This window comes from Equus quagga, chromosome 4 (assembly GCF_021613505.1).
Source record: "Equus quagga isolate Etosha38 chromosome 4, UCLA_HA_Equagga_1.0, whole genome shotgun sequence".
In the NCBI taxonomy this organism is placed as follows: Eukaryota; Metazoa; Chordata; class Mammalia; order Perissodactyla; family Equidae; genus Equus; species Equus quagga.
Genome location: NC_060270.1, coordinates 127026427 through 127049498, shown reverse-complemented (window position 1 = coordinate 127049498; position 23072 = coordinate 127026427). Strand labels below are relative to the sequence as shown.

At 35.7% G+C, this 23072-nt stretch overlaps 1 protein-coding gene across 2 annotated transcripts in view; it reads left to right on the top strand.

The window, feature by feature from the left end:
* The window catches only part of LOC124238561 (3-hydroxyisobutyryl-CoA hydrolase, mitochondrial), a 95652-nt gene that overhangs the window by 46236 nt on the left and 26344 nt on the right, over positions 1-23072 (top strand). For both annotated transcript variants that reach the window (XM_046659642.1, XM_046659643.1), the window contains one exon: positions 18875-18953. In XM_046659642.1, the coding sequence (XP_046515598.1) occupies positions 18875-18953 (79 nt within the window). The remainder of the gene's footprint in view (positions 1-18874; positions 18954-23072) is intronic.

The window sequence follows — 23072 nt, the reverse complement described above, 5'->3', positions numbered from 1 at the left end:
GTTTAGTCAGTTTGAAGTATGGCCTAAGAATGAGCATTTCTAACTAGTAGGGGTACCTCACTTTAGGAACCACTACCTTAAGGTGTTGAGAACACAGAGTGTGTTATCCAAAAAGCCTTTATTTTCAGGATTTTTAGTAGAGTTTTAGTATTATACGTAATTTTTAGTATAGATAAATTTTTAATCCTAATATGGAAGTATGAGAATAAGATAGGGCAAATATGGCTTTAGAAAAGGTGTACAAATAGTAATTATCTCTCTATCTTGATTCTGATCAATGAATTGTTTCTTATAATGTAGGAAAGAATTTTAGGAAAATGTGAACAATCCAAAAGATGGTGCTATAGAGCATGTTTTTTGTTTTTTTTTTTTTTCACTATAGAAAACATTTTTTCCAGCAAGGAAAATGACAGTTTTACTGTCTCTTTTATCCACCATAAAGAGGAGCACAGCACTTTGTAGAGGGGATTGCTAAGTTCTATTTATTATGTTTCAGATTTCAGAAATTTGAACTTCTACTCAGTATTTTGGTATATGGTAAAATAAAAATGAGTGTTTCTGAATGGTTCTCCACTTGGTTGACCAAAATTAGGTAAGATTATGTCATTCCAGTGTTTCTGAAAACACTGGATAAAAAATTTTTTTTGTGAATAGCAGTTTCAAAGAATAGTTCATTATGTTTCCTAAGAAAACAAATTTTTAATTTCCTTTACCCTTTATTTTAAACATCTGGTCATATTTTCTCCAGTTAATATACAACAGAAAGGCAAATTTGCTTAAAAAATTAAAATTAATTTTAAGTAGGTATAGAGGAGAGAAAAATCCTTAAATTTTTATTCTGTGCATGTAGTATCACCCCCATTTCCCTGAATTGGATTCAAAGTTTCTTTCTTTTCTCCCTTCCACCTTCCTTTTCTCCCTCCCTCCCTTCTTTCCTTTTCTCTCCTCCTAATGCATTTTACAACAGAAGCAAAGTTAGCTCCCCCAAACCAACTCAAAATATGGGTGCAATATGGTATTGTTTTTGAGTTTCCCAGTGTCCTCAAGATGCTGCTAGCAAAAGGCTTTTGTAATCAATATAATGGAAAATTAAAAGTTTTAAGGCATATTTAGAAGGGGTATGTTCTAATGAATAGAGAACTGGGAATTGGAATGGAAACAATAAGCATGTACTATACCCACATGACTTTATTGGGACACAAACCAGCCACTTGGAAAATTGACTAGTGCTCAGTTAAATGGAGGCTACTGAATCAGATTAAGTGTTGCCACTGATTGTTGTCATTGAGACATGTTCTGTCCTTTTCTTAGAAAAGAATGAACAGTCCTAAAAGAGTGAATTATGTTAATGTATTGCAAAGGTCTGTAAGACATAACAAGGTATGTCTTTGTTCAGTTTTAAAAGGTATTCTGTTTTTGCTGTGGTTAGTGACAGTTGAATAGATTACATTTTAAGAAACCGTTTTTTATTATAATAAAATGCTTGGCTTTTCTTAAACAACATTTAGTTACTTAATGGAACCTGAGAGCTTATGAAAGAAGAGATGAAATAATTTTATTAACTAAGTTAAAGAAGATTTTTAAAGAAACTTTTGAGTTTAGCTTACTTTGGTACACTTCTTCCCCCCATGTCATTTAAATCTCTTGAATTAAAAAAAATAGTTGTTATAATACTCTTTAATGTGTTTACATTGTGTAATGAAAACACTGAAACCTGTATTTCATTTTTAAATGAGAAAGCCAGCCAAGAACATTTCAAAAGATCAAATATTAAGTCATTAACAAAGCCTGGAAAAAATTCTAAATTTTACATTTTAACATTTCACTTGCCCATACTTGAGACTTCTGTTGTAAAGAGTACAATTCACCAACCAAACAATGTTCTTTTTTCATGTAGTAAAGGTAGGAAGGACTATGTGTAATACATTGATCATGTATTTGCTCCTGCACACAATTTGTCAGTGATGTTCACTTCAATTTCAAGGACTAATTGAGTAGCTTAGCTATATAAAAAAAGAATGATTTTAGAATGGCCAACCTTTGTCCAGTGAATGGGAACATTCTTATGATACAGCTAAGAATCATAATCATTCTTATGATTAGACATAATGTCTAATGATAGATTCTTTTTTTCCCCAGCTTTATTGAAGTATAAGTGACAAGCACAATTATACTATATTTAAAGTGTACAGTGCGATGATTTGATATACAATACATTGTGGAAGGATTCCCTCCTCAGACCTTATTCATCTCATCTCGTAACTGAAAATTTGTATCCTTTTACCAGCCTCTCTATTTTCCCCACCCCGTAACCCCTGGTAACCACCATTCTACTCTCTATTTCTATGAGTTAGACTTTTTTTTTAGGTTTCAAATGTAAGTGATCCCATGCAGTATGTGTCTTTCTCTCTCTGGCTTATTTCCCTTAGCATAATGCCCTCTGGGTTCATTGATGTTATTGCAAACAGCAAGATTTTCTTTCTTTTTTTTTTTTTTTAAGGCCAAATAATACTCCATTATATATATACACATTACATTTTCTTGATCCCTTGATCTATGGAGAGACACTTAGGTTGTTACCATACCTTGATTATTGTGAATAATGCTGCAGGGAACATAGGAATACAGATAACTCTTCAAGATAATGATTTCAGTTCCTTTGGATATATACCCAGAAGTGGGATTGCCGGATCATATGGTAGTTCTATTTTTAATTTCTTGAGGAACCTTCATATTTTTTTCCATAGTGGCTGTACCAGTTTGCATTCCCAGGCCAAGATCATTGATCTCATTGCCAAGATCAATAGTAAGGACTTTTGTAGTTTCAGGTCTTACATTAAAGTCTTTAATCCATCTTGAGTTGATTTCTGTGTATGATGTGAGATAAGGGTCCAGTTTCATTTTTTTCCATGTGGATATCCAGTTTTCCTAACACCATTTATTAAAGAGACAATCCTTTCCTCGTTGTATATTCTTGGCCCCTTTGTCAAAAACGTGCATCTTTATGTTCTGTTGATCTGTATGTCTGTTTTTATGCCTGTAGTGCTTTGATTAATACAGCTTTGTAATACAGTTTGAAATCAGGAAGTATGACATCTCCAGCTTTGTTCTTTTTCAATATTGCTTTGGCTATTCGGAGTCTTCTGTGATTCCATACAAATTTTAAGATTGTTTATCTATTTCTGTGAAAAATGACTTTGGAATTTTGAAGGGATTGCAATGAGTCTATAGATTGCCTTGGGTAGTATGGACATTTTAACAATATTAATTCTTCCAATCTGTGAGCATGGACTATCTTTTCATTTATTTGTGTCTTCTTGGATTTCTTTCATCAGTGTCTTACAGTTTTCAGTGTATAGAACTTTCACCTTCTTGGTTAAATTTATTCCTAGGTGTATTATTCTTTTGATTCAATTGTAAGTGGGATTTGTTTTCTTAATTTATCTCTGAAATTTTGTTAGTGGATAGAAATGCAACTGATTTTTGTGTATTGATTTTATAGCCTGCAATATTAGTTCTAACAGGTTTTTGATGGAGTCTTTAGGGTTTTCTCTATATAGTATCATGTCATGTTCAAACAGAGACAGTTTTACTTCTTTCTTTGCAATTTGGATGCCTTTTATTTCTTTTTCTTGCCTAATTACTCTGGCTAGGACTTCCAGTATTATGTTGAATAAATGTGGCAAGAGTGGGCATCCTTATCTTGTCCCTGATCTTAGAGGAAAAGCTTTGAGCTTTTCACTGTTGAATATAATGTTAGCTGTGGGCTTGTGATAACATGGCCTTTATTATGTTAAGGTACATTCTGTCTATACCTAATTTGTTGAGGGTTTTCATTATGAAAGAAGGTTGAATTTTGTCAAATGCTTTTTCTGCATGTATTGAGATTACTCTATGATTTTTATACTTCATTTTGTTAATGTGGTATGTCTCATTGATTTGTGTATCTTGAACCATCCTGTATGTCGGGAATAAATCCTACTTGATCGTGGTGTATGATACTTTTAATGTATGGTTGAGTTTGGTTTGCTAATATTTTGTTGAGGATATTCACATCTGTGTTTATCAGGAGTGTGGGCCTGTAATTTTCTTCTCTTGTAGTGTTCTTGTCTAATGATAGATATTCTTATTGCTAAGCCTGTTGTGTAGATCAAAGTGATCTGATTTCAGATACATGAATATAAGTTACATATGAATTGAGCTCTGTGATTCCTACTTGTCCTTTGGGGGTTTAGGGTGGAAGCAGCCAGTCTCGAGTGTGATGAAACTAGACTTGAAGTGGATGTGCAAAGGTAAAGGATGACCAGTCAGAGGCTAAAGAAGGCTACTGCACTTGCTCTGGGAAGTGAAAATAAAAGGACTATGTTGACAGGTAAACTTGTCTTAGAAAGAAATAAAATATACTAAGAGAAGAAGAATAATTAGACGAAGAAGGATATGAAAAAAGCGCCTCCTTCAAGACTGAAATACTAGTAACACAGCAGGGGCTGTGAAAAGAAGAATGGAGTGGAAATTTCCCTTGGATTTCTAAGTGTGTAGAGTATGTGCTTATATGCATTCATTTTTATCTGTATTCACTGTTGAACTTTCTCCGAGTGTGGATGGATATCTTCTTTTTCTTGATTGAGAAGGGTAGGGTCCCCTCTCCCCCCATGGGATTCTATCTAGGTTTCCTTCTGCCTTATTAGGGGAAAATTAGGATTGCTTTTAGTTGTAGAATCTCTCAGTAAATTTTTAGGGTCATTTAGGTTCTCAGCCTTTTTCCTTCTTTTTTTTTTTTTTTAAAGATTGGCACCTGAGCTAACAACTGTTGCCAATCTTCTTTTTTCTTTTTCTTCCTTTCTTTTTTTTCTTTCTGCTTTTTCTCCCCAAATCCCCCCAGTACATAGTTGTATATTTTAGTTGTGGGTCCTCCTAGTTGTGACACGTGGGACGCCGCCTCAATGTGGCCTGATGAGTGGTGCCATGTCCACGCCCAGGATCCGAACCAGCGAAACCCTGGGCCACCGTAGCAGAGCGCGTGAACTTAAGCACTTGACTACGGGGCCGGCCCCTCAGTGAGCCTTTTTCATAGGTAAGCATTGGGTTATATTTTTGAAGATGCAATGGATTACCCTCTAATAGATGTTCCTGTGCTGTTTAACTTCATCTTACTCCTTGTCTGTCTTATTAAATGGGGCTGTTTATTCTCCAGCTTCCTCTACTCTCTTCCCCCTGACTTTTAGCCCAGGGATATCTATGTACAGTTGGAAGTGCTTCTGTTTCCTTACTAGGGACTTGGCTTCACTAGTGCGCCCCCTCACCCCTTAAGATAGTGAGTTCTGGGAAATAGAATTTTGACTTTCCAGGCATATGGATATTCATGGTAACTTTCACAGACTTGCAGATCCTCAGATCTTCAGGGAGTTCTTTTCCTTTTTCCTAGGCCGTTTCCTGTGGTCATATTGGCCAGGATTTTGGTTCATTTTGTTTTTAACTGTGAAAGCACCCTAGGTTTTCAGTCAAGTGGCGGCACCTCTCCCCTGTCATTCTCACCCTGCCTCCATTCCATCCCCATCTTATGGGGTTGGGTGATTTGTAGTCTAGAGGGCTCTGTTCCTTATTGAGGCAGATTATTTCACAGAGAAGAAAGGGGGAAAGGAGCCCCCCGCCCATATAATGATCTCATTCTCCTGTGGATATATGGACTCATGACATTTAAGACTAATTAGAGGTTCATTAATGATTTTAGCCATTATTTGAGATTGTTCTCAGCTGTTTTACCCAACCAGCAAAACTTATTGGATGTCTGCTATGTGCTACATACTGGTTAGGCTCTGGGGATAAAGTAGTGAGCAAAAGCACGTAAGTTTTCTTTCTTTATAGAGCTTACTTTCTAGAGAGGCAGATACAAGAGTGGTCTGGAAATACATGAAAGAGTACCAGCCTCAGCTGTGTGTGTATGTGTGAGTAGTTTAGTGTTGGGGGTGGTGTAGGGAAGGCATCCTGGATGAAGTTATATTTAAGCTGAGACTTAAAGAAAGAGGAATTAGCCAGGAAAGAACGCGTTGGGAATAGTGGAGGAATGCAGTATGGTTGGTGCAAGTGTGTAAGTGATGTAGAAGGACAGTGTGCGAATCAGAAGATAATAGTATATGTGAAAATGAGATGAGGAGAGACTGCATGTTTGGGGAGGGTTCACTGTGCCTAGATTTTGGAGTATGAAGGAGATAGTGGTTAAATTCTGAGGCCAGAGAGGTAAGCAAGAAGCCAGATCAGTAGTTAATCCTGAGATAAATAGAGCCATTTAAGTATTTTTAGCGGAGTTGATGATTTGAACAGATTTGCATTTTAAAAAGATAACTCTCTTGTGGGAAGGGTAGATTGGAGGAGGTTAGGATTGGAGGTAAAGAGATTATTTGGGAAGCTATTGCAGGATCCAGGTGAGAGATTATGGTGATCTTGAGCTAGAGTAGAGATAATGAAGGGGCAGAAAATGAGAGAGACTTAAGGGAGATGTTTAGGAGGAGACTTGGTGGGATTTGTTGATGGATTGAATTTGAGAGATGAAGGGGAGAAAGAGGCAAGGATGACCTCCACATTTCTAGACTGGGCAGTGGAATGAATGGTGGACTGTTTACTAAGATTTGAGAGGAAGAGTGGCTGGGGGGTGGGTAGGGGAGGGTGAAGAGAGAGCTTAATTTGGGGCTTGTTAAGTGAAATGCCTGTGGGCTATTCATGTGGGAGTGTTTTGTCTGAATAACAGTATTTTGTCAGTTATGCAAGTCTGAAACTCAGGGTGCTGCCTGGGCAAGAGGTATTACTTCAGGGCACATGTAGGCACAGTATGGTCTACAGTGTGTGCTTCTATGACATGAATTAGCTCATAAGACATTGGTAAATGGGGAAATGATGTTAGGGTAATGCAAAGGTTGTATTGGTTTATATGCAGTTTTTTTCTTGGCAAGGGGAGGTGGGATAGTGGCAACAGATATATAATCGTCAACTAAACAGAAAAAAAGTGGATAGCTCAGTTGCTGTGCTGTGAATAGAAATTCTCTTGTATTTTAAGAACGTTAACAAACAAATGCTATTCCTTAGGTGACCTCCACCATAAGGTGAACCCCCACTCTTGGCACTTGCATGTTTAATGGCAGCCCTACTGACTCATAGCTGCACTTCTACCTGCTTTGTCTCAGCACCTGCTCTGATTAAAGTATTGCCATTCTTTCTATTTTATTTTTGTGCATTTTAAATATATGCTGTGATATTCTTTGTTCATACTGAGCTGCCCAGCTTAGTGGTCTAAATCAGGTCCCTGGGACCATTTATAGTTTTAATTAGCACTCAGTTACAAAGTTGCATGGGTTTTGAGCAGACTACAAAACTCTGTTTTTCCTTTAAGCTCTGTGCAGTTTTGTAGAACCTGAGAATTTTTCAGGAACTCATTATGTTATAGCAGAGCTGCCCTGTGTTGAAAATTTGTCAGTAGAAGAGATGATGCAAGGAAATGTAACTGAGCAAGAGCTTGTTCTGCTCACTGCAACCTGAAACCAGTCGATGGTAAGATGTCGGTGGTCGAGAATGGGATTTTTTTCAGTTAGCCAGCAAAATAAGAAGGTGGTGGACTCATGTCCCAAAGACATGTTAAACAAGCACAAAATTTAAGCAGTTACAGTGGGCTATGATGGAGGGGCTCAGGAATGTTGACCATCTGGCATTGACAACTGGAGATGCCATACCAGGTCTTTCAGTTGTCATCGATGATGAATGCCAGATAGATGTTCTTCTCTGAGGAGATTCTCATATTCCTAAGAAACTCAAAAGAACAAAGTTATCATCTGTCACTATAAGGAGGTGCATGTGTCAGCCAGGATTATAAAATCTACAGAGTATGCATATTCATCACCTAGACTATGTGTAAGTTAAAACATAGACGGTGTGGGTGAGTTAGTGAGAGGTCATTCGAAGTTACAGTATGGCTTCCCTCGTGTCCACCTTGTCCTAGGCTGGTATCAGTGTGACAGAAATAGAGTTACAGTCAAGATAAGTCCAGAATGGAATCCTAAACCCCAATGTTTATGGCCAGGGGCAGAACAAGGACCCTATAAAAGACACTGAAAAGAAGGGTCCCAGAAGATAGGAGGCAAACCAGAAGAGTAGATTTGTAATGGGCACTTTCAGGTTGGCTTCTATGACCCAGAGATCTTTGACAATTTCTTTCCTTTGTGGTAAAGAATGTATTCTAGATTCATCTTGTACATTTCATTTCCCACAGCTGAAGTCAGCTGTTTCTCCAAGGTAGCCCTGGTTACTTTGAGTAGGAAATGATGATGAGCAGTCACAGTCTGGGCACTAGTTAAGATAATAATTGTTTTTAGTCCTTTTCAGTGAAGAAAACTAAGAGTATGTATTTTATTTTTAAGAGAAAATACATCCTGAGTTCAATATTTCCTTTCCAAATTTAGATTTTTACTTCTTTAATATTTGTATCTTTTTTCTCTTATGTATGTTGAAAATCTCATTTTTTAATAACATTAAGATTGTTACAAATTTGCTTTGTCCTAATGTGTGTAATAGTTTTAGAGTAGTAATACTAATATTATTACCAAGAATAAAAAGTCACTTGCAATAACCATTTTCTTTGCCCTATGTCAAATTTTTTTAGTGACAGCTTTTTCATATTTTTCCAGAGTATTCAACCTAGTTATCATAGAAGCAATTCTTTATTTTTATACTTTTATCAGTTTACAGTTAATAATATTTAAAGTACATACTTACCATAAGTACAACTGGCATAAACAGATTGGAAATAAATATGACTGACATTTGGTAAACTCCAGAGTCAGCAGATCAGAGAGGTATGAAGTGTGTGAAAAAGTAAGCAGAGCTTTCAGAATGCTAGTTAAAATGGATATTAGTTAATATGTTTTGCAGAGTTAATGGGAATCCTTGGTAAATCGGAAGTCAATTAGGAGTACTTCTGCTATAATAATTGTTCTTGAGTATATGCTATAAGACAATGGTTTCTTAGAACTTCTCTTTTTAAACTTCTATTAAACATATAGATATTGAAATATAATATGTGATATGTTATATGCTATAGTCTGGTGACACGTATAAATATAACTCATGAATAAATATGCATATATTGGGAGAATGTGCTCATTTAGGTAAAAACCTGGAGTATGAATTTAGGAGAATTTAGGAGGTATATATTTTTAAGTTATTTCAAATTTATGTTTTAATGTTTGATGCAACAGAATTCATATCTCTACTCCCTGACTTTTTTTTTTAAATTGAGATATAATTGACATATAACATTGTATTAGTTTTAGGTGTTACAACATAATGATTTGATATATGTATATATTGCAAAATGATTACCGCAATAAGTTAACATCCATCACCATAGATAGTTAAGGAATTTTTTTTCTTTTGATGATAACTTTTAAGATTTACTCTTGTAACAATTTTCAAATATCTCCCTGGCTTTTTTAATTTAAGGTAAAACTACCTCCAGGAATGGTAGACTGTTATTACAAAAATAAATATTTCTACTTCAATTGTTTGTTTCTGTTGAATATAATTTCCGTCCAAAAGTAACGTGAATTACAGCATCCAAAGCAGGATAAAAAAATGTGTTTGCTGCTGATCTCTGTATATTAGTCTATTAAAATACATTAATATTATATAATCAATATATTAGTATCCATAATATACAGTATTAGCCTATTATTGTTAATGTGAGAAGCATAATAAAAAGTCTGTTTTTACTGTGGAGCCTGCTGATCAGACTGCTGATCTAACGCATGTGCTCCCAGAGATACATTATAAAACTTATTTTATAGTTAGAATATTAACTCTTATGCCATAGTGAAATAATATATAGTGAAGAATCTATTTGATTTTCTAACAAAAATATATACCTATTTCAAAGCACCATTTGTAATCCTGAATGACGATGAGAGAAGACTCGTACTCCCTGATACTGTGGTGCAGTGTTCATTCTGGGCAAGAGTTTGCTCATTCTCTCTGATTAGAATTTAAATACATGACTCTTTGTGTAAGCATTAGTCACATCACCCCATTGTATGCCTTTTTGAGTTTGTTGTTTTCTTAACTGTGGTTGTTGGCTCTGTTTACTTTGCAACATTTATTTTTTATTTATTTTTAATTTTTAAAAACTTTTAATTGTGAAACAGTATCAAACTTACAGAAAAGATGCAAGAATAGTACAAAGAACTCTTATACATCCTTAATCTGTATTCCCTATCATTTTCCACATTTGTTTTATCATTCTTCTCCCCCATATCTATCTATGAATAATTTTTTTCTGAACCATTTGAGAGAAAGTTGGAAGACATGATAACCTTTTATTGCTAAACTCTTCCGTATGTGTTGCTGAAGAATAAGGACATCAAAATCAGGATATTTAACACTGATACAGTACTCTTATCTGGAACATTTTCTTTTCAAGCACCAAATTAAATTGTTCCACGTGTCCTTGTTTGGGTGTTGGGGGATTAATCTCACCATTAATATAAATCATGAGGTGGTTGACTATATCTTAAATTACCTTTGAATAGTCTTATAATTATCAGTTTTAAAAAATTAATGTTGCTTTTTGTCTAGAGTAGTAATATTACCTGGAAATATAAAAGTGAATGCTTATTTCTAGTTGCTGATTAACATATTTGCAGTTTGAAGGATTTAATCATGCTTTTTAAGTGATTATAATTAGGTCTCTTTAAAAGCCTTAAATAAAGCTATGCCAGCTTTTCTTCCCATTTGAACAGTCTGAAAATTCATCTAGCTATGTTGCTTAATTAAAAAGGAGAAGTCTTAGATTGCCTAAGTTTGGCCTTAAAAGATGCCAAAATTTAAATAAGTATGTTGTCATTCTTGTGACAGAGTATGAATTCATGTTCATATATTCTATTTTTGTTCAGTTATTTATGCTTATCCATCTTAGCAGTCTTTATAATAGATTATAAATATGAATCAAATTCATTTTACTTTATCTACACAGTATCAGCACAGTGCTGCAATGACGATTGTTTAATAATAATCCAAGTGAAAATAAGAGTGTCACAGGCCGGCCGTGTGGCTGAGTAGTTAAGCTCACACCCTCTGTGTCGGCGGCCCAGGGTTTTGCCGTTTCGGATCCTGGGCGCAGACATGGTAGTGCTCATCAGGCCATGCTGAGGTGGCGTCCCACATGCCACAACTAGAAGGACCTACAACTAGAATACACAACTATGGGGCTTTGGGGAGAAGAAGAAGAAAAAAAAAAGATTGGCAACAGTTGTTAGCTCAGGTGCCAATCTTTAAAAAAAAAAAAAAAAAAAGTCAGAGGGCTTGAGACACCGTAAAACATAAGGCACAGAAGGGTTAGATGTAAAAGAATAGAAGAAGATACCAACACTAACTAAAAGAAAGCTGATGCAGCTATTTTAATATCAAATGAAGGTACATTTTATGGCGAAAACTTTTACTTGATATAGAAGGACCTTTTATAGAGTTATAAAATGGTTAGATATAACCAATATAAATTTATTTTTTTGTTGTTTTTTCTCCTTAAAGCCTCAGTACATAGTTGTATATCCTAGTTGTAAGTCCTTCTTTTTTTTTTATTTTAAAGATTTTATTTTTCCTTTTTTTCCCCAAAGCCCCACCCAGGTATATAGTTGTATATTTTTAGTTGTGGGTCCTTCTAGTTGTGGCATGTGGGACACTGCCTCAGCATGGCCTGATGAGCGGTGCCATGTCTGCGCCCAGGATCTGAACCGGTGAAACCCTGGGCCGCCGAAGTGGAGCATGCGAACTTAATCACTCGGGCACCTTCTGTTTTTTCTATGTGGGACTTGCCTCAGGATGGCTTGATGAGTGGTGCTACATCCTTGCCGAGAATCCGAACCAGCCTACCCCAGCTGCCAAAGCGGAGCAATCGAACTTAACCCCTATGCCACCGGGCCAGCCCCTAACCAATCTAAATTTATGTGTCCTATGAATCTGTTTTTGTTGTGTATTGTTTCTCTTTGATTTTAGTCATGTGGTCTTTTCTTATATGTTGGATAATTTCTAATTGAATGCTAGTTATTTCTAATTGAGATATTTCTACTTGAGTATTGTTTGAGCCCTAGGATGACGTTATCTTCCTCCAAGGAAGATGTACTTTTGTTTCTAGTAGGTGTCTAGACTAAGGGCACCTTAAACTGCAATTCTAGGTCATCTCAATCTAGTCAGGAAGAGGAGGATTGGAAGCTTAGCTTCACTCCCACTGGGAGCTGGTCTGAGTCCAGGCCACTCTAATTCCAAGGATGTAGCATATAGGGGCCCACTTTGATAAGCCCTAAATTCCAATGTTTGTTTAATCTGTTGAAAACTCTGTTCAGTTTTTCACCCTCTTAAAATCACTGAGATCAGATTCCGAAAATAATTTTATTGACTGTAGTCAACTCTAGAAAGATATTTTATAAATACTTAATCTGAAACTCTCAGTTTATAACTGAATATGAAGCTGAACTGAATTATTTGATGAGTTCCATAGCATACAGTATGACACTAGTACTGAAACTGAGAAACCATGGGAATGAACTTCCTCCTATATGAAATAACTCTACTGGTGTGATATTTTCTAACATTTAAAGATGTTTTATCTTGCAAAAAAGTGGGAGCCCTAAAAAGGGAGATAGACAGAACCACAATCCTAGGAGATTTGAGCATATTTCTTTCAATAACAGGTGAAACAGAGACATAGGATATGTACATATAACACATGTGTGCACATGATTTAAACGTCCAATAAACGATCCAGTTAACATGTATTCAGTAACTGCAGATTTCATGTTCATTTTACGTGTGCATGGAACGTTTTCCAAAATTGTCCATAGAATTAGTCTCAATGTATTTCAAAGGATTAACCTTACAGACTGTGTTCTCTGTCCCCAGTGGAATTAAGTTAGCAATCAATAATAGAAAACTAGAAAATCCTGAATGTTTGGAACATATGCTTATGCCACACCTTGAGGGTAGAGAAGGATTACTTAAATAGTACCCTGAATGAACCACAGACAAAAATAACAAAGTAGGCTGCATTAAAATTAAGAATTTCTGTCCATTCCAAGATATCATTAAGAGAGAGGAAAAGTAAATGACAGACTGAAAAAAGGTATTTGGAATACATATATCTGACAAAGGAATCTTATCCAGAATGTATAAAGAATTTCTGCCAATCAATAAGAAAATCCAATGGAAAAATGAGCAGTGGAGTAGAATAGACATTTCCAAAGAGGATATCCAGATAGCCAGTAAACATGACAAAGCACTCAACTGTTTTAATCATCAAGGAAATGCAAATTGAAACCACAAGGAGATACTAACTCATACTCATTAGGATGGCTAAAATGTGAAAGACAGTTTCAAGTATTGGTGAGGATATGGAATAACAAATTCATATGTTGCTGGTGGAGTAGAAATTCGTACTACTGCTTTGGAAAACTGTTGGATATTATCTTTTAAAATTGACTGAATCAGTACTCTTTGACCCAGCAATTTTACTCCCTGATATATACCCAACCGAAATGTATACACTTATGCACCAAAAGATATGCATAAGAGTGGCCATTGACTCATTATTTGCAAAGCCCAAAACTAGAAAAATCTAATTAACTATTTACAGTAGAATGGATTAATAAATTGTTGTTTATTCATACAAAGGAATGCTATACAATGAAAAAAATTACTGTTACAACAGCATGAATGAATCTCACAAACATAATGTTGACTGAAAGAAGTCAGATAAAAAATATGTACTCTATGATTCCATTTATATTTAGATCATAACTAGAAGAAATTAATCTTAATTTGTTAAAAGTCAGGATAGTAGTTACCTGAAGGATGGAGGGAGTTGTGACTGATAGGGTGTATAAAGGTATTTCTGATAATTTTTATCTGGGTTTTGGTTACATGGCATGTTCATTTGGGGATAACTGACTGGATCTGTATACTTAGTATTTGTTAGTTTGTGTACTTTTGAATGTCTATTGTATGTCAATTAAGAAAGAATAAAAATAGAAAAAAAGCCAGTGCAGCTGACTGTAGTGAAAGTGGGGAAGGCAGGCAATAGTAGACCATACTATCAGTGATAGAGAGTGATCAGATCGGGCAGGGTCTTATCAGCCATGATGAAACATTTCGGTAATATTTTAATGTGATGAGAAGTCATTGGAGAAATTTGGGCAGGAGAATGACATGAACTGATTTACATTTAATAGGCTTACTTGGCTGCTGTGTAGAGAATGGATTGTGGCAAGAACAAAAGCAAGAGGAACTAGTCCAGGCAAGAGATGATAGTGGCTTCAGCTAGTAATGGTGGAGATGGTGAAAAGTGACCCAATCCAGGATATCTTTTGAAGTTAGAGCTGTTAAGACAGGTTCATAGATTAGATTTGAGGTCAGAAAGAAAGAGGTTGCTGCTGAGATGGTTGTCCTAAGCCCCTGGATGAATGATGGTGCTATTTACTGAGATGGAAAAGACTGAGGGAGCAGCATGGTTAAGGAGAAATCAAGAGATTTACTTCTGATGTTTGAAGGTTGAGATACATATTAGACATCCCAGTGGAGATGTTAAATAGACAACTAGGTATAAAGTCTAGAGAAATCAGAAATGGGGAAATGATTTGAGTCAGTAGTGTTATAGATAGTGCTTAAAATCCTGGGGCTCTTGGAAGAGATCACTTAGAGAATGAATGTAGAAAGAATAGTGGAGATGAAGTGGAGTAGAGGGATAACATCTCATCATTGGGGCAGGTCAACATTGTGATGACGGGGAAAGAGAAAGAGCTGCTAGAGAGAGAGGAGGAAAACCAGGAGAGTATGGCGTCTCAAAGCTAAGTGAAGTTGCCTGAAGTAGGGAGTGAGCAGCTCTGTCCAGTGCTGGTGAGATATCCAATTAGATGAAAAATGAGATTGACTACTGTGCTTGGTAGGATGCAGAGAGAGTATTTGAGGAGAGTTAGGAATTGGAATAAAGTATCACATTTGGGGAGTAAATCTGTACAACCATTAGTTCCCCCAATGTACAATGTACAAAAACTTGAAGACTTTGAAGCCTTTTTAGTCTAGCAAAGGAGTACCAGCTAAGATTAATGGTTAAATAGAATATAAATAGAATGTAAATTTTGGAAGTTTCAGGGGGACTTCTTGCAAGCAACCTATAATGGATTCTTTTGTGTAAGTTACGAAAAGTAGATATGAATCTGCCATGAGGGTGCTACACCCCTTTCAACATGGATCAGCCTTTATCTCCAAGTCAGGTGGCTTGATAAAAGTCTTTTTAAATTGACTCTTAATATATTTGTGTCAATGGTCTCATATTCTGAAAGCTTTGCTTTAATAGCTTCGTAATAAAATCTTGAAGTCTTTGATTTCATTCATTTTATCAGCCATGGCTGAAACAAAATATAATACAAAATAAAAGTGTAACACAAAAATAAATGCAAAATAACTGAATCAATGACTACAGGATCTATAGTTTCTGCATGAAAGAATATGAGGCTTATAAATTTCTTTTTAAGGTAGAGTTCAGAAGGTAGAGAGGGTCCTCTAGAGAAGTTGGGCTGTTTGGTGGCTCTTTTGCAAAGAAATGAGAGTCCCAGAAGGTAAAATGGGAATGGCTAGTCAGGCAGAGCAATGTTAGGAAGAAAAAGCACAGAGCATTATTGGGATGAATATATACTAGAGGCCAAATGACTAAAGTGGCTCGTATTGTGTGCTGCTGAAGCATGACAGGGTATACGTCTGGGTCTAATCAAAAATGTGGTGAAGAGACTTCCTTTAAATTGAAAAGAACAGAGAGTGACTCCTACAGATCCAGAAAAGAGAATGGAGTAGTTATTAAACAAGTGCAGGGATCAAATAGAAATCCAAAGACATAACCACAGCATTGCTGTCTTCCTGGAAACTCGCCCGAAAGTGTGCACTTAAGGCAAATTTACTGTGTTTCTTGTTCTGTCTCTCTATCTCTGCTGCTGCGTTTTGTATGTTTCCTCTGTTCTCTATGTTGTATAGGCTGCATGCAGCCTTCTCAGCTTTTTGGTTGTTACCTCATATAATTTCAGCTTTCTCTTGGCTGTCACGTCTTCTTCAGTTCAAACTTCAAGTGACCTTTAAGCTTCTTTGGCTGTCATCGGACTCACAGTTGCCCACTGTGTTTTAGTTTAAATACCTAAGAGTAAGAATCTCGTCTACTGCACTTTTCTTCCCCCTTTTCTCCCTAGGCCGTAGAGTTCTAGTTAGCCTCAATTGGCTGCCCGTGGGTCTGATGCCCATCCCTGGTTCAGCCACTGCTGGGGGATGGGCAAAGTCTCTGGACAGAGCAGATTCCTATAGAGAAAGGGCAGTGATGGGACAGGCAGTGGCTTTCTCTACTCTGTCTTCCTCACTTTAAAATTATATGATTAATTGAAATTGTAAAGGCTTGGGATCTTGGAGGACTGCCACAAAGGTCCTGTGGCTAGTAGAATGAGCATGGGAAGAGTGGTGGGAGATGAAGTTAGAGAGGTAGCTTGGGCAATATTAGGTAGAGCCTTGCAGGCTGTGGAATAACTTTGATGTGTGTGTGTGTGTCAGATAAATATCTGCATTTGTGCAACTACGCATTACAGATACATATGGGAAAAAAATCTGAAAGTATATACCTTTATTACATACCAAATTAATAGCTGTGTATCTCTGGGGAGAGATGAGACTCGAATTGGGTGTTGTGGTCAGACTTTACCTTTTATATGTAAATATTTAATCAAGGGGAATATAGTCAAGTGCTGATTGTGGAATTCATAGTTAATTAAAAGAGGTAGGAGGCAATAACCAGAGGAGTAAGGTTGAGGCAGCTAGCCCTAGTCGTCTGTTGGTTAGGATTCAGCACTCTCACCATCATGGCCCGGGTTTGTTTTCTAGTCAAGGAACCATACCACTTGTCTGTTGGTTGTCATACTGTGGTGGCTGTGTGTTGTGATGCTGAAAGCTATGCCACTGGCATTTCAGATACCAGCAGGGTCACCCATGGTGTGCAGGTTTCAGCAGAGCTTCCAGACTAAGACTAGGAGGAATGATCTGTCCACTCCTGAAAAAATGAGCCACGAAAACCCTGTGAAGAGCAACAGAGTACATGGCACGTATAGTGCAGAAGGTGAAAGGATGGTACAAAAAGACCTGGCAGGGTTCTGGTTCAGTTACACAGGGTTGCTAGGAGTCAGAATCGACTTGATGGTACTAACAAAAACAAATAGTTGAGTCAGGATCAGTCAATGAGGCCTGGATATCTTACCTGCTTTGCAGCCCCAGATGGAGGCAGCTCTTCTGAGCCCTAGGACTCAAAAGAACATAGTCGGGGAACTGAGAATCCAGTCCAACTCTCTCTTAGCAAGACATTCCTGAACACTAATAACTTTGAGCTACAATGTGATAAACTAAAAGTGGAGAGTAGAATGTGAGGCATAGGCTCTTAAAATAATAACAAGAAATTATTAATAAAATTACTAATGTTTTATTTTTTATTAAAATTTGTAAGATTTCATATCATCTTGAAGTATATACAATCTAATTTGGGTTAATATTATCAGTTGACTGTGTCCTAAAAGAATACCTATACCATGATGGTATTTCTTGTACAGAGTATTAAATATTGTAGATTTAACTTATAAATGCTAATACCAAAGGATGTAGGTAGTGACTGAAGAATTTTATTCACTTCCATGTTTATTTACATAGTCTTTTAAAATTTAAGCTTAGCCTATAGAACATAAAATTTATAAGAAATTACATGTGTTTTTGAGTATTTTGTTAGAAGCTTTCAAAGTTTCAGGAACTTTTAAATGGCTGAACTGAGTGTGAAAACACTTAACGATTTGAGGAAATAATAGTGAAAAATTAGAAGAATCAAATAGAAATGAAGCCCTTTCTATTTAGCTAACACTTATAGGACTCTTAAGTGCCTGACATTATTCCAAATACTTTGTTTTAACTCTGTGATGTCAAAGATAGAATATACTTGTTAAAAAGGATTAAGAATGAGAACTAAAACAATCTAGTAGAAGTTCTGAGTAATGCGAAAGAATATAACGTAGGAAATGTATGTTACAATGTGAGCTCTGACATAAACTTGGATACTTTGTCATCACGTGGATACCTGTTATTTCATTTTATTCAAATATGTCTGTTTATTCAAATATGTTTACTCAAAGATGACTGTTAAGTGTGCCCTTTTTAATGACATTCAACAAGTCAGAGAGGCTTTCAACCAAATCTTTTTATTTTTAGAAAATAGAAATTTTTATTTCTAATACTTGTTATTTCTAAAACTTGTTTAGTAACCAGTTTTTTAAGAGTTATGTAGTTGGCCCCATTAAATGTTTATCTGAGAAAAATGATGTTGCTAATTTTATTTGATGAAATGTGTGAATAAATAAAATGCATTAAAATTCTATTTAAAGCTACCGAAATTCACTAGAATAACTTTTTTGTGCCTTTTTGATGATTGATTCCACTAACAACAACACTCAGTGGTTCTGGGAACAGTCAGTATTCTGTAATTCTGCAGCTAGTTTGAAATGAGAGGGAATTGGGGAAGAGGTCATGAAGCATAACACGGAACTGAATGAAAACATCTTAGCTAAAACAAATCTATTCCAGATTTCAGGGATACCCATATGTTTTTTGGCCAGTAACTTCTGAAATTGTGCGGTTTAGCGTTTCCCTCCAGTCTTATCTCCTGAAAGAAATTCTTGTGGAATATAAAGATAATTTACTTAGTTTATAATGTTTCTGGGTGTGTAATTTTGCTTTTACTTCTTACAGTAATTTTAAACACGTTTTTGCCTTATTTCTCTAGGGAGTTGGTGTCTCAGTTCATGGGCAGTTCCGAGTGGCTACTGAAAAGTCTCTTTTTGCAATGCCAGAAACAGCAATAGGTAAAAACTCAGAATTTTTCCTAATTACTTTTAGAATCATCTTCTTTTGATACATTTCAGATTACATTGTTGCTGGAGGAATTGACAGAATCTTATGTGAGATACGGCAATGAAAGAACATTTAAAGAGGAATTAGAATAGGAAGATATCTAAAGTTTATATTAGCTCAATAATTGTATCTTAAACTCAAAAGCAAGAATATTTAACTGGAGACACTAGTTGATTTTAGATAAAGGATTATTAGGGGAAATATTCTTGCATTCAGATCTATGATCCGTTTTGAATTAATTTTTGAATATGGTGTGAGGTATGGATCAAAGGTATAGAACAAAGTTTATTTTGCATTTTGAGGTCAACAGTTGTTTCCACACCATTTTTTTTTATTGCAGTAACATTGGATTATAACATTATATAGCTTTCAGATGTACATCATAATATATTTCGAATTCTGTGTAGATTACATCATCTTCACCACCCAAAGACTAATTACAATCCATCACCACATGTGTACCTAATCTCCCATTTTGCCCTGCCCCCTTCCCCTATGGTAACCACCAATGCAATCTCTGTTGCTGTGTGTGTGTGTTGTTTTTATCTTCTACTTATAAGTGAGATCAGATGGTATTTGACTATTTCCCTCTCACTAATTTCACTCAGCATAATACCCTCAAGGTCCATCCATGTTGTCACAAATGGCTAGATTTCATCATTTCTTATGGCTGAGTAGTATTCCATTATGTATATATGTCACATCTTCTTTATTCATTCGTCCCTTGATGGGCACCTAGGTTGCTTCAAGTCTTGGCTATTGTTTTCCACACCAGTTTTTGACAAAGCTGTTGTTTCTCCACTGACTGCCTTTGATCTTAGTGCCAACACCACGCTGTCTTGATTCCTGTTGCTTTATAGTAAGTTTTAAAATCAGGTAGTGATAATCCTCCAATTTTTATCTTTTTTATCCCCAAGTTGTTTTGGCTATACAGATCCTTTGTATTTCCATATAAATTTTGGAGTGAATTTGTCAATTTTAACAAAAATGCTGCTAGGATCTTGATTTGGATTGACTAGAATTTATCAATTTAGAATTGACATCTTAACAATATTGAGTCTTCAGACCTATGAGCAAGGTATCTCTCTCCATTTATTTAGGTCTTCTTTAATTTCTTTAAGCCAGCTTTTATAGTTTTCAGTGTATAAGTCTTACATATCCTTTGTCAGATTTATCCTTAAGTATTTCATATTACTCGATGCTATTGTAGGGGAGGAAGACATTTCCTCTACCCAAATGTGGATTCGTCTGGCCGGAAAACAAATTAAATTCACATGAGACAGAATAGCAGGAGAAAATTAAACAAAGCTTTATAACATATATACATGGGAGAGGTCAGGCAAACTTTCTAAACTTATTAGTTCTTTAGATTTTTTTTTTATGCATTGCATTGGATTTTCTAAATGGATAATTATGTCATTTACAAATAAAGTCAGTTTTACTTTTTCCTTTCCAATCTGGGTGCCTTTTTTTCTTTTTCTTGCCTTTTTACACTGGGTAGAACCTCTAATACAATGTTGAATGGAAAGGTTGAGAGTGGACATTTTTGCCTTGTTCTTGATTTTAGAGGAAAACATTCAGTCCTTCACCACTCAAGTATAATGTTACGTGTAGTGTTTTTAATAGATGTCCTTTATCAGGATGAGGAAGTTTTCTTCTCTTCCTAAATTACCCAGGGTTTTTATTAGGAAGGGATTTTTGATTTTGTCAGTTTTTTTCGTGCATCTATTGAGATGATCATTGGTTTTTGTTTTTTCGTTTGTTAATGGTGAATTACTTTGATTGGTTTTTCAACATTAAACTAACCCTGCATTGCTAGGATAAATCTTACTCTGGTATGATATGTTATACTTATTTATATTATTGGGTTTGATATACTAAAATTTTATTTAGAACTTTTGCATCTGTGTTCATGGGGGATATTGGTCTATGGTTTTCTTGGAACATCCTACCTTCATTTTGGAAGGCAGCTATGCTCACCACTATAGCACCAATGCCACTCCTTACTTCATTTTCTGGAAGAGTTTGTGTAGAATTGGTATCATTTTTTCTGTTTGTAGAATTTACCGGTGAGGCCATTTGGGCATAGAGTTTTCTTTGTGGGAAGGTTTTTAACTACAAATTCAAATTCTTTAATGGATGTAGGGCTATTCAAGTTATCGATTTCTTCTTCACAACATTATCTATTTTTTCTTGCATAAGCTTGGGTCTTTTAAGGAATTTTTCACTTTATTAGCATAAAGTTGTTCATAATATTCCTTTATTATCTTTTAGTATCTGTAGAATCGGTAGGGACATCTGGCTCTCTCATTCTAGGTATTAGTAATTTGTGTCTTCTCTCTTTTTTTCTGATCAATCTAATTAGAAGTTTATTGATTTTATTGATCTCAAAAAAAGAGTTTTTTGGTTTCATTTATTTTCTGTTTTATTGATTCCTGCCCTGATTTTTATTACTTCCTTTCTTCTTCTTCCTTTAGGTTTTATCTCCTCCTCTTTCTTTAGTCTCCTAAGGTGAAAGCTGAGGTCACTGATTTAAGACTTGGGTATAGGATTCTATTCTATTCTGATTTTTAAATTTCAGTCCTTTAAAAATGTGTCTACACTGTCTGCTCATTTACATTGTTTCTTGTGAGAAATCTCTCATCTTTCCTTATCTTTGTTCCTCTGTATCTTTTTATTTTCTCTGGCTGCTCTTAAGAGTTTCTACTGATCACTTGTTGTGGGTTAAATGGCTATGATGTGCCTTGGTGTTGTTTTCTTCATGTTTCTTATGCTTGTGTTTATTGAGCTACTTAGGTTTAATTTGACCTTATTTTTTCAAATATTTTTCTGTATGCCCACTCCCTTTTCAGAAACTCCATTTAAATTTACGTTAGGCTCACTCATGCATTGTTCATTCTTAAAAATTTTCTTTTTTTCATTTTAGATAGTTTCTGTTCCTCTGTCTTTAAGTTCACTAATCTTTTCTTTGACAAAGTCTAATCTGCCCTTAATCCCGTTCAGATATTTTTCAGTTTATACATTCATCTTAGTTTTCATCTATAGAAGTATCATTCGGGTCTTTTTTTTTTAATCATCCATGTTTCTACTTAACTTTTTGAACATATCTGTTTAATTATAACTGTGTGAATGTCCTTCATTGCTAATTCTTATGTTTTTGTTAGTTCTGGGTCCATTTTGATTGTTTTATCACTTCATTTTGGGTAATATTTTCCTGCTTTTTTAGATGCCTGGTAATTTTTGATTGGCTTCTAGATGTTATAAACTTGACCTTGTTGGATGCTGGATATTTTTGTATTCTTATAAATGTTCTTGAGCTTACTTCTGGGATGAAGTTAAGTTATTTGGAAACAGTTTGATCCTTTGAAGTCTTGAAAATTTATTTTTAAGTGCAGGGTTGGAGTAGTGCTCAGGCCAGGACTAATTATTTTTTACTGCTGAAGTGAGCCCCTTTGTATTCTATTCAGTGCCCCATGAATCACGAGTTTTCCTAGTCTGACTTGTGGGAACAGGCACTATTCGCAGCCCTTGGCGGGGTCCCAGTACAGTTCTCTGTATTCTTTTCTTGTTGTTCTTTCTCTAGCCTTAGGTAGTTTCTTCATATACATGTGTTGATCAGTACCAAGCTGAATACTTGTAAGAGACCCACTGCAGATCTCCAGGGTTTTCTCTCTGTGCAGCTCTGTCCTCTGTGGTACTCTCTTCTGAGAATTCTAGCTGCCTTCATCTCCCTGGACTCTTAGCTTCATCCCCTCAAATCAAGGACTGTGCTAGGCCTGGAAATTCTTTCAAGGCATTAAATTGGAGCTCTTACAGGATTTATCTTACTTGTTTTCAGATATTCAGAGATCACTTTCCTTTATTGCCTGATGGTCCAGTATATTGAAAACCATTATTTTGTATATTGCATCTGTTTTTATACTTGTTTCAGGTTGGAGGGTAAGTCTGGTCCCTGTCACTCTATCTTGTCCAAAGCATAAATGTCCTGGTTGGTTACTTTAGATTAGATAGTTAAAGAGGCTCTCCAAGGAATTGTCCTTTAAGCTGGGATTTGAATGACAAGAAGGAGT